Source organism: Ursus americanus, chromosome 16 (genome assembly GCF_024610735.1).
Source record: "Ursus americanus isolate L20-20 chromosome 16, mUrsAme1.1.p, whole genome shotgun sequence".
In the NCBI taxonomy this organism is placed as follows: Eukaryota; Metazoa; Chordata; class Mammalia; order Carnivora; family Ursidae; genus Ursus; species Ursus americanus.
In genome coordinates this window covers 37,337,374-37,350,201 of record NC_142142.1, presented here as the reverse complement: position 1 = coordinate 37,350,201, position 12,828 = coordinate 37,337,374, and the positions used below count along the sequence as shown (strand labels likewise).

General features: G+C 44.1%; 1 protein-coding gene across 1 annotated transcript in view; it reads right to left on the bottom strand.

Moving 5' to 3' along the window:
• OPCML (opioid binding protein/cell adhesion molecule like) overlaps positions 1–12,828 on the bottom strand; it is a 491,906-nt gene that overhangs the window by 202,799 nt on the left and 276,279 nt on the right. Inside the window, exon 2 of the mRNA XM_045790840.2 lies at positions 10,584–10,816. Within this exon, the coding sequence (XP_045646796.2) occupies positions 10,584–10,816 (233 nt within the window). The remainder of the gene's footprint in view (positions 1–10,583; positions 10,817–12,828) is intronic.

Genomic DNA, 12,828 nt, shown 5'->3' with positions numbered 1-12,828 from the left:
ATTAGTAGCATTTAATTTGTTCATTGGTCATGCCAATTCAGATTGCAATCCTTAAGCTACACCCACATAAAAATTTTGATGCTAACCTTGGCTCTTGCCTTCAAGGAAATTATAATCTAGAGGAGAAAAAGAGTGAAATCCACCAATAGCTGAACTATAAGAGAAAAAGTTTCAGCTGTCTTAAGAAAGTGTAGGTAAAATGGTATTAGAATTCCAAAGAAAGACTTTGGCTTTGGATATTTAAAATCTAAAACTGTGCTGTCCAATATTATCACCACTAGCCTGTGGGCCATTTTAAATTAAATTAATTATAATTAAATAATACTAAAACTTCAGTTCATCAGTCATACTGGCCACATCTCAAGTTTTCAATAGCCACTTGTGACTAACGGCTACCACATTGGACAGTGCAGGTACAGAATATTTCCGTCATCACTGAGAGGGCTATTGGGCAGGTAAGAGCTCTATGGGACAGTGCTGCTTGAAAGGGTCTGCAGAATTTGGAAATCCAAAGAACAATACATTCAAGACAGATGGAGAGTGTAAGAAATTAAAAAGAAAGCAGGGCAATATGGGTGGGAGTTTTACAAGGACAAGTCTGGCTAATGTGTGTAAGATACGCAGACAAAATAGTAGAAAGTGAGAGTGGAAAGTAGGTTCGGCCATGAATTGCTTAGCACTTGGAAAAGCCGTCTAAGAGGATTTGACTTTATCGTCAATAGGGAGTCACTGAAGTTATGAGGAGAGGGAAGTGGCGTGATCAGATGAGTGCATCAGGAATATTTAGACAATGGCAGTAAATTGGATTATAAGGAGGCAGAGACTGAGGGTTGGGTAGCAATTGGGCTGTGACTAAAAAGTCACTGAGGAGTAAGATTCTGCACTTCGATGGTAGTGGTTGTGGGAACAGAAAGGAAGGGAATAACTTTATTGGGCACATCTGCTTTGATAGAGAAGCAAAAGAGAAAGAAGGGTCAAAACTTAAGCAGAAGTTTTATACAAGGACAACGTGTGCATGAATAGTAACATGAAGTAAAAGAGGAGGAACCGGTTTTTGAGTGGAGACCGTGAGTGCAGCACGGGCCATACAAAGGCGTGTACAGATGCCCAACCTGAGCAGTTCAGGCAAGAAGCAGAAATTGGAGGCAGGAATTATGGAAGCAATTAAGGACCAGCAACGTCAATTCGGCAGGATGATACAAACCTGATATTAACTTCAAGAGGGATGTTGTACTTACTAAGACAAATAGAAGGAGAGAAAAAGGCTAAAGGAGGAGAGATCCTAACTGCAGGGATATTAGACTGAAATCCTTCAACCAGAAACAACCTGGCAAGGAAAGCACCAGTGTTAGAAATGAACTGCGGTGGCAGGCTGCCCTGCCTATAGGAAAGGGGCGGAATCAAGAGGAAGTTCCACGTGGAGGTTCAGTGTGGGCTTTGCCTACAGATGGAGCACAGCTGAAATCACAGCTCTGCACTTATCAGCTGGTGACCCAAGGCAACTTCCATAGCCTTTCTGAGACTCCATTTCCTCATTCAAAAAAGTAGGAAAATACATCCGACCTTCCCGGGCTAACTGGAAAACAGAATTGGACTCTGTGCATGACAGCCATGATTCGTGATCATTAAAAAACAAATCCTTGGGGCGCCTGGGTGGCTCAGTCGTTAAGCGTCTGCCTTCGGCTCAGGGCATGATCCCAGGGTCCTGGGATCGAGCCCCGCATCGGGCTCCCTGCTCTGCTGGGAACCTGCTTCTTCCTCTCCCACTCCCCCTGCTTGTGTTCCCTCTCTCGCTGGCTGTCTCTCTGTCAAATAAATAAATAAAATCTTAAAAAAACAAAAACAACAACAAATCCTTGACTACTTTCCTTGTGATTATTTTACTTCACTTCTATTCCTCATTTTCTATACCTATAGAGGAGAATTATTAGTGAGTAAATAGTCGAAGGCTCCTTGATACCTTTATGAGAAGCCAAACTGAGATAACTACAAAGGATAGTTATTTTTGCCAAACAGTGTGTCTGAGGTAAAAACTTGTTAACCAGGGACTCAACTCCAGGTTTCGGACTACAAGTCAGACTCCCTAAATGTGTGTGCACGTGCTCCATATAGGAAAACATCACTATTCGGAATGCACAGATGACTCCGGTGCTAAGCTGGGACTAATCTTGGGGGTGGTGAAATTTGAAATCTTATGTAGGATCCTGACTATACAAAGGTCATGATGAACTTTAATCTATTAGGGGAATTTATGAACATTAATAATTTACCATCTTCTAAAATGTGATTGCTTCCTCTGCTCACAACAGGAAAGATCCCCTTGTATTTACTTGAGCTATTGACAGACTAGACTCTTAGGAAATGAGCTGAGATCACCATGCAAATTGAGTAGAATATAACAGGCATTTCATTTTCTCCTCCATCTCCACATCAGTGATGATTTTGAGAACAGACTTTATGACTGTTCTGTTTATTTAATTCTATTGAAAATAAGGCAGATGCCAGCCCCAGGCCCTGCCGCGTCTCTTTCTGGCTTCTGTATATGTCACCAAACCAGGTGCCAGCACTGGCATCATCTTAGATCACGTGGAAGTCTCTTGCTTTTGCCTCAAAACAAGACCATACACTTTTATTTATTTTTATGTTTTAAAGATTTTATTTATTTATTGGAGAGAGAGCTGGGGAAGGAGGAGCAGAAGGAGAGGGACAAGCAGATTCTTCACTGAGCTCAGAGCCTGACGTGGGGCTTGATCTCAGGACCATGAGATCATGACCTGAGCCAAAACCAAGAGTCAGATGCTTAACTGACTAAGCCACCCAGGTGCCCCTAAACCCACACACTTTTAAAGCCAGGGGCCTCGAATGAAAATGTTGCCCCCTTGGCAGATGGGGTCAAACCACCTCCAGCCCTGACAATGTGTTCATCCAATGTCAAATTTTGCTTAGTCTCATTCCCCTTGGAAAATCCCACTCTTCCTTATTCCTATAACTAAAACATTGTAAGTGTCACAGGAGGAATTGAGCACATATCCCCCCACCATTTCCTTCTAGAGGGAGGCTGAGCCTACATATTTAATGGAGGGTGGGATGGAATTCCACAGGCCACAAAAGAAATAGCCATGAAACGTGTGCAAACTGTGTGTGCATGCATGTGTGACTCTGTGTGTGTGTGTGTGTGTGAGAGAGAGAGAGAGATGATCTTATCTTCTAAACAGAGCAGAACAAAGGCCCATATTTCTCCTTACAGCAACAGGAGTAGGGACTTGATAAAAGGATAAATAATCTTTTTTTGCAAAATATGCACTGGATTGTGTTGTCACCATCTACACATGATGTCTTGAGAGGGGTGGCAAACAGGAGACTGGGTAGAGTGAGCATCAATTCTATTCCAGCTACGCGACTACCACATCCAGATAAATCTGAGAGAAGGGATAGGATCTTAGAATGGAGAGTGGGAGTGCGCGCCTCATTCCAACCCTGAGAGAGGAGGCTGAGTCAAGTGTGGAGGGAGCCAGCATGGGGATGCCCTTCTGGTAGAATATGACTTTCGAGAACCTTCCTTTTTGGTGTGCTGGGGGCATTCTGAGGGCAACAATTTCATTCCTGATTCCCTCTAAGTTTTAGTAGCCTTCTCAGTTTACCCAACTCCTAAATTAAGAATGTTAACATATTTAACACTATTTGATGTGGGTTGTGGAGGCTACCAACGTCAGAGTGAAACAGGGAAGGAGAGGATGTCTTTCTTTCCCACTCCCTGTAACCGAAAAGGGAGCCACTGCCAATGTGGGTTACCACTAAAAATGGTGTTAGCAAGAGGACCTCAAATCTTAAGGGCTCTGAAGAAAATATGAATGAGAAAGAGAGTAAGAGCGAATCCTCTGATTTCCCCATCAGTGGGTGAAGGAGGAAAAGCTGGGGATATAGAGATGCTTGACTATACAAAAATCCTCCAGAGAAATTACATTAATAAATCATAAAATGTAATAACTAGAAAGGACTTCCTTACCATTTCTTCAACCCTACTGTTTCAAAACCAACAAAACGAAGCCCAGAGAAGGTCTTACATTTATTTTTTACTGTGGACCTTTTGGCTTCTGTGTTTTATTTGCACATATACATAGAAGCTGCAGTTTATAGGGGTGCCTGGGTGGCACAGCGCTTAAGCGTCTGCCTTCAGCTCAGGGCGTGATCCCGGCGTTATGGGATCGAGCCCCGCATCAGGCTCCTCCACTGGGAGCCTGCTTCTTCCTCTCCCACTCCCCCTGCTTGTGTTCCCTCCCTCGCTGGCTGTCTCTCTCTCTATCAAATAAATAAATAAAATCTTTAAAAAAAAAAAAAAAGAAGCTGCAGTTTATAGACCCTTTTTCAGAATCTTATTTTCTAATGCAAATATATAGATAGAGATATAGATATAGGTATATTTGAATAATATATAAGATCAAGGTATGCATATGTGTACCTAAATAGAATCAAATACATTGCATTTTATTCGTCACCCCAGGATAAGAAGCCAGGAAGGGAACAGCCTACAAATACAGGCCTGGATGTTAGGAGCAGAACTCAGGCTGGGGAATGAGTTTTTTTGATGCCCAGTCGTGTTCTTTCCCACTTTTCCACCCTGCCTCTGTGAAGAACAAGTGTGATTATAATTTAAAATAGAGGCTGAATAAATTAAATTTATTTCAGGTTGACTGCCTGCTTTTCTTTAGGCCCCAAATTACACATGTTCATTTAAATGACTGTAATATTTGGAAGAAGAGGAGAATATAGCAGAAAAAAAGAGGTTAGTTGCAAAGGAAGATCTGAAAATAAGTTGGTCCTTGGCAAAACTGTGACCTGTGGGCAGGGCTGCGTCCCCCGCCCGCTGGAAACGCTGCACTGGTGCCCAGCCCACGTGCCCCCTGTGCCCCGGCCTCCGCATGGCCAACTACAGGCTCCTGGGTCTCCACTCTTCTCAGCAGCACCTCAGAACTTGTTACATTTTTCTCACAACATTTACCTGTCCTTTTGCTTAACTAGGAGTTAGCAGTCTGCTGCGCGAATATACCGAATCTAGAATCGCAATAGTTGGCCCGAAGGGGTGCTTTGCCACTTACTGGCGAGCGGAACTTGGACAAATGACTTCAACACTGAATCTTAATTTGTTTTCTTGGAATGTGGTGACTTTTTTTTTTTTTTTTTTTTGAGAGAGAGAGAGAGCAAGGGAGCTTGTGTGGGTGGGGGTGCAGAGGGAGAGAGCGAAAATCTCAAGTGGACTCCCCACTGAGTGTGGAGACCGACAGATGCAGGGCTTGATCGCACGACCCTGAGATCGTGCGATCTCAGATCGGGGCCAAGATCAAGAGTTGGACACTTAACCGACTGAGCCCCCCCAGGCGTCCCGGAATGTGGTGACTTTCTGTTCTGTCTTCCAGGGCTTTCCTGAAGAATAATCAAAAGTGATAATGCAAGTGCAGTGCTTTAACTGTATTCTGATTGCTGTTTTACAGAGACAAGTTGAGTGAAGGGGAATCTAAAGCATTTAATAGTGCCATCATCTTTGGGCAACGTTGTAATCTCTCTAAGCCTCAGGTTCCTTATTTTTAAAACGTGAATCTGCTGTAGACTTTGTCGGGCTGGCGTGAGGATCAACTGAGCGAAGGTTTATGCTCCATGTGCCCAATGCAGAAGTTAGCGGGTGCTTAGCAGAATCTAGGACCGGACTGGTTGGCAGGTCAGACTTCTTCACCTTCTCAGCTCAATGTTGGGGACCAAACAGTCTCACCTCAACTGACTCCAGGCTCAAAGACTCGAAGTCTTTTGCAGACACGGAGATTGCATAAGCGTGCTGCAGAGTCTCAGATGTGACAACGCATCCTTCACCATTTGTAGCCATTTGCATATAATTGGGCTGAGCAAGGGGGGTCCATTCCATGAAAAGAAATACCTGGTAGTAAACAGATCTCTGAACTAGCCAAGAGAGCAGACAGAAAATGTCAACATCCAAGGAGCAAAGAGCCAACCCACGTTCTTGCCGATCTATCCTGGACAAGGACGGCAACCATGGCGACACAAGGATATCCATGGAGTTTCAGAGCGCTGAAGACTTCATGACAATTCGAATCACGATTAGATACTGGATTCTCAGAGGGGCAGGGTTTTCAGTACTTACACAGGATAAAGAGGTAACATTTAAAACGTGTCTCCCTGGAGGGATGAACTGCTAGTAAATTAATTATCTTCCTCTTTGCCTCTCTCTGCCTCTCTACACCATTTGTTGTAGCGCTGGCATCCCACCCCCACTGCTAATTTTCTTCTTCTTGAGCTTTGTCCTCAATTTCTGCTGGTACAATGCATTATCAGTATCAGGGAAGGGGGAGGGGAAGAAGAAAGGATAACCAAAAATTTCTCTGCGATCTAAATTAGAGAACTAACTTCAGATATGGTCGGCAGAGGAGGTGCTGGAGTATGCTGGAGAGACATTGATCTTGGCCATGGTTCAAGCCCCAGCTCTGCTACTTACTCACCGGGGACCCTGGCTGCTCTCTTAACCTCCATGAGCTGTAGTTATCTAATTTGCAAAATGAAGAGAACAGTCACTGCACTGCAGCCTCCCAGGGCTTGTTGTAAGGGTCAAACGAGACAAAGATTATGACCGGTGCTGTAGAGTGCTAAATAAATGCATGTTATCCCTGGTGTATCTTTTAGCTTGTCACACTGAAGACCCTCATCCCTCCAGGGAACTGCTCCCAATTACTACCCACTTCAAGGCATCTGGACAGTGGCTGACTCATTCCCCACCCCTATCTGCTTGAAGGGGCTTTATGGTCATTGCCTTCATATGCCATTTCCTTTGCTGTATCAATCTGTTCCTCCATTCATTTTACAAACATTTGCCGAATGCCTAGTATGCCTCACACAGGGTGCTATGTGCTGGGGATAGATGTAAATAAACTGCGGTTCCTGCTGTTCTGTAGGAATAGTTAATCTCAGAAATCTTACCTACTTTCCTACTTAGGAGATTCATGATGAATCTCAAATATACCTCATCTGATCCCGAGTTACACCTTAGCTCTATAGGACCTGCTTAATGTCTGTGCTTTCCTTATCCCTAAACCTAGCAAGACTAATGCTTTCCTAGCCTAGTGGTGCGGGAGCCTAATTCCATGATTACTAGCCAGCCCTTCAACATTTCCCCAAACTCAAAAAGGTAGGTGATATCCTTTTAATCCTTCCTCTTTCAAGGCATTAAGATTAATCCTCCCAATTTCCCTTGGACAGTATCTCCTGGAGGAACCTTCTCCAGCTGCATAGGTAGACCTATAGCCCACTCCCGTCCCAGCTTTTGAGTGATGGCAGTAACCTATTCCCTGCTACTCTGGCTTCCTTCTACTTCAGTCCATCCCATACAGGGCTGCCAGGTCGATTTTCCTACCTGACTAATCTTACTCCACAGCAACACTTCTCTTTGGCTCTGGATTTTCTTAAAGCCTAGGTACACAGTCTAGGTCGCATTATCATACATACTCACATGCTGCCTTAAAATTATCTCTTCCGCGGCCAAGATGTGCCTTGGGTATCAGTGATAATTTTTTTTAACAAACACAGCTTCTTCTCTCACAGAAGACTTGGAAATTAATCCCATCAGATATGTGGCAAAGGCCACCTTAGAAAACAGCCAAGGACAGGCTCCGAGGTTAGTGACAGAGCATGTCTGAGTTCCTCACATTGCAGCGGCAGGGAGCAACAAAGCCAGGACCCTGTGTGATTGCTCTCCCTTCTGCTAATGGCACTTGGTTGGCAGAGGTGATGAGATTCTAACATCCTCAAATGGACAGAAGATAAATAAACACCTTCTCCCCCTCTCTCTCTCTAAACAGACAAGTTGCAGCTCGGAAATTTTTCAGTTTTTCTCATTGCAAAATCAATACCCATCAGCAGTTTGGAATTAAAGGCAAGATTAGGCCTCAGTTTTATACATGCCTTATTGTATTCCAAAAGCTTTCTACTCAGTCAGATAAATCTTCTTTAAGAGGATTAGGAAACTTTCATTATCTTTATCTAACCTGAACTAACACTAAGTCTGAAAAATTAATCTATAGACTGGACAAAAGCCGATAGGTGCTGGGAAGAAGGAGGACTCTTGGACTTCTTTCTAATTGAGCAGTGGGGCCTCTGCTTCCACCCACTAGAAATTCAACTGGTCTCCAAAGAGAGAACAAGTCTCCCCACTGCTAACCAAGACCGAAGAGAATGCAGCTCCCTGCATGCCCTTCCTTCACCTCTCAGTAAATGGAACGATCCATCTGCTAAGTGTTCCAAGGGAAGGTCGTCTCCTTTCACCTCCGCCCTCCCTGATCTTCTGCATTGGATTTCAAGGGCCACCTCAGCCACCCAGAGCTGTAACAGTCACTTGGTCTGAAATGTGGAGACTGTGAGGAACTGACCTCTGAAATTGAAGTCACTCCACTGCTCTGCTCTTGCCTGTTCGCAGACTCTTTCTGACCCAAACCTGTGAGGCCCACAGGGAGACACTACTGGCTTCCATAGCCGGCCCAAGAAGTTGTTCCAAGGGCCTTATGAAGCGCATTATCCCCGAAGCTCTGCATCACTGGCCCTTTATGGCCTGTATTGACTTTGACATGCTTACACAATCTGAAAAGTGATAGCCTTGTTCTGTTTGAGTCTGTTTCTGTACAGTGCCTGACAGTTCTTTTTTATTTCAGAGCTGCATTTCCTGAATTTGAAGATAACTTTGCTGTCAAGGCCACGAAGGTGCCACGGAGGCGTCACTTCCAATGCTGAGAATTTCAGCTCCTCTGGAGCCAAGCCCAGGTGGCAGGCGGGGTAGTGAGAACTCACACTCCCTTGTTTTCTGCACCCCCAGGAACTTTCAACAGACATTCCAGCTCCTCTCAGATAACTGATCTCACCAAGCGCCTCTACCAGCCTCTGAGAAGAAGCATCAGACATGACAGTTGTCTTTATCTCCAGATGGCAGGCCGTCTTGTAGCTCCAAAGCAGTGATCGTCACCAAGCCATACCCCTGGGTGGGACATGTATGGAGAATGGAAACAGCAGAGTGTACAGACATCTGTTGTATGCAGGCTGATGCGGGCGTCTGAAAGCTCTCGGGGGTGAGAGAAGGACTTGAAGACTGAACTGAGATTGGGCTTCAAACAATATGGCAGCACCAGGGCCTGCTGGGGAACAGAGCTACAGCAGACCGATCTCTGGTCCAGCACATGCCATTACAAATGGCTCACAGAGCCTGGCAAAGAGCTGTTCTAGCCAAAAGAAAGGGATGGCCACCCTGAATTCTACAAGTGACTAAAGTGTGAAAAGACACTAATCTCTACTCAAACTCTTCATGAAACCAACAGAAATGAGCAAAACCATATTCTTTAACAAAGCGAGGGTGAGGGCATCCACATTAACTAAGCCAAGATGCTACACGCATTTCACAAACTAGATAAAATTTGTTGAATCTACTGCAGATGGGATCTGATAAAAGGCACTTACTACAGACTGAATCACACCCAGGGACTCCTTCCGAGAGCTTAGTGCATGACTCCAACAGGTCAGTATAGGAGACTGTGTGAAAGGTCCACCCAAGCCTCTCCTTTAGTGGAGGAAAGCTATGGTACTGGGGGATGGGAAGTAGTCTCCTTAGCACTTCATTGATACCGTGAGTCAATACCTGACAGAAACTGCTTTACATAGTGATGGGTGAGATATGATATTAGTTGGGGGCAGTTTAAAATAAGTTCATTTGTATTGCTGCCTTGTTTGAAAATGGCTCCCAAATTCTCAGAGCTGCTATTTAAATGTGTTTCTAATTTTTAATATTTAATAGTTGATATCTGGAAATCTGACATTTCTTCAGCCTTACTTTTTTCCTACGTTGTGAAATTCTAATGAAAAACTTTTGAATAACATGCTTGGGTATACTAACACAAATTTTTAAAGAGAGAATGAGGGTGGCTGTTAGAGAATAACTCTCCTTTTAAAAAATTATATAGATATATTTCTGACATAGACCTGAAGACAGTATTTTGACTAAGATCCTTCTTAATCTAGACTCCATCGTGAGGCTAAAGGGATGCAAAGACCCAAACTCCATGCCAGGGAGGACTTGACTGCAGCAACCAGAACCCCTTCTGGAACATACACATCCCAAAACCATGCAAAAACCAGTCACAAGGCATATAACTTCACATCAACGTTATTAACCTCTTATTATGAAATAATCCTATGAAAGGTAATTAAAAGTCACAGAGAATAGTAATATCTCTATTTTTTAGTATTTCTTGCCCAACTCCAGAGTGCTAAGTAACTTAATAAAGTTCAACCAGCACATGCCAAACAACTTATTAATAAGAACAGAAGGACCAGAGATAAAATTGAGAAACTGTGAAGATACTCAGTACTTAGTGAAGAACGGAGCAGATGGGAAGAAATCCAGAACATGACACTCAGTCTTGGAGTTCCATAGAGGAAAATGTTTTTCATGCCTTCATACATGAGTAGAAGAGAAGACTGAGATGACGCTTCCCTTCCATCATTGACAGGACCACTAACCCCTGGATCCAGCTGTGACTCACCTTGCACTATGAGGTGGACCCGGGAAGTTTTAGGGTGGTTGTCCGTCTGCACGGAGCAGGTGTACGGGCCCTCGTCATACACATCCACGTTCTGGATCATGATGCTGTACTGGGTTGGCGTGTTGACCAGGATGATCACACGAGGGTCTATGGACCACTTGTCATTCCCAGCGTAGAGGATGGTGCTGCGGTTTAGCCAGGCCACACGGGTGACTCGGTCATCTATGGTACACCTGTAAGTAAGGGGTGTGGGGAGAGGAGAGGAGGGTGTAGGGGAAGGGGAGAGGAAAAGGGGGAGGGAAACATTGAGGAAGACAGGTGGGGGAGGGAGGAAGAGAGTGTTGAGAGACTGCATTATAAATGTGGTTGCTGCATTCTGAACACTAAATGAAACAACACAACCCAATGCTAAAAGGAAACAATCAATTATTGATGAAACTTCCTAAATATAGGGGAACAGTGACCTGAATCATCCTGAAGAACCGATGAACCCAAATCATTTCTATTTGATTTAGGAGCATATTATGTGAATATCTTTGCTGTATATTTGCTTTCCATCTTATTTTTCCCCCCAGGCTTATATGAAAATTAGTTTATATTTCTTGAGTACATTTACCACCTTGTGGGAGAGATGGCCCAGGGGCATAAGGGTGAGAAACGTGGATCGTATTTCAAATAGGTCACAGATAATCCACAAAGCAAATACCTAACCTGTTGTCAGTCAAAAAGTGAACATATTTACCGCCAGCCCCCCCCCACCCCCGGTATTGATAATCTCCTTATAAACCCTAAGCTACCCAAAGCCTGCAAACTACAATTTATAACACGGATTGATAAAATTCACCTTTAGAAAGCCAACAATTTTTGAGGAAGTCATGGCTGCCTCTGAAGATGTCAGCAGAAGGAAGAGGAAGTGGTCAGGCAGCATTCCTTTTCCCTCTTACCGCCACCCCCCTCCAAGAGAATAGTGTGGCTGATGTCACCTCAGTCATCATGATGGTAAAGAGCTAACATCTACCCCTTCATACCTCACGTGCACTCTTCCCTACAACCGAAAGCTATGAATGCAAGTAGAATTTGTTTTTTGGTGTGTATGACTTGCAGTCTCTCAAGTTTAGCGCAGAAATAAATACACCTGCTGGTCAGAAAGAAAATTTGTATATGTGCACCATGATCCTTTAATCTGTGGAAAGAAAATAGAAGAGGGGCACCTGGGTGGCTCAACAGGTTAAGCATCTGGCTCTCGGTTTCGGCTCAGGTCATGATCTCAGGGTTGTGAGATATAGCCCTGCGTAGGGCTCTGTGCTGGGCATGGAGCTTGCTTACTCCTCCCCCCTCTGCCCCTCCCCACTGCTCTCTCTCTCTCTCTCTCTCTCTTAAAAAAAAAAAATCAAGGAAATAGAAGAGAATCCCTTATAAATGTGGATTGCCAAGAAGGGTGCAGTTATAGGGCCCTAGGTATGCCCACCTGCCACTCATTGCTTTAGTCTGCACCTGAGTTGCAGTATCTGGGCAAATAGGAAGGTGAAATTACACCTGCCCTGCTCTCTGGAGACGTCCTAGCAAAGAGGTATGAGGCCCTCCTTCTGCACACAAGGAACATGAATCCAGCACCTCCCGTGAGAAAACAGAAAAAACGTTGCCATATCTCCCCAAATCTGATCCCATTTTGACTGAAAGCAGCAGTCCTTCTGATAAGGCTCAGGAGATGAGAATACCAAGGACACTGGCAATGGAGGAGAGATCAAGCACATTTGGACATGCTGTTTTCCCTTAGGAATGTGGCCAGCCTGACACAGCCTGAATGGTCATGGGAGCAGAGTAATACTGGAGCACTAAAATGACAGCTTCTGTTGAAAGGGGAAAGCACTCAGTCTAGCAAAGTACTCTCCCTGGTTGGTAGGGCACATAGAAATAATACCAGCTTCCAATCACGGAGGACTTGTGCACAGGTCCACCTGTCATTCAGCAGCTCCTGGCAACCTTGGGGTTGGGCTGATAATTAGACGCTTTCTTTCAAAAGACAGTAGGAAGAAATTTTTCTCCTCTAAATTTTCTTTATTTGCTGTTTTTCAAACTATAAAAATGAAATAAGCATGTTTAGACATGTGAACAAATACGGTCCTTGATTTGGTAACACTCTGGTTACTTCTTCCACATTTTACTCCTTACATGCATATATTCACAGATATAAAGACTGGTTTGATTTATTTACCTGAACTAGAATCATACTCTAATACTCCTA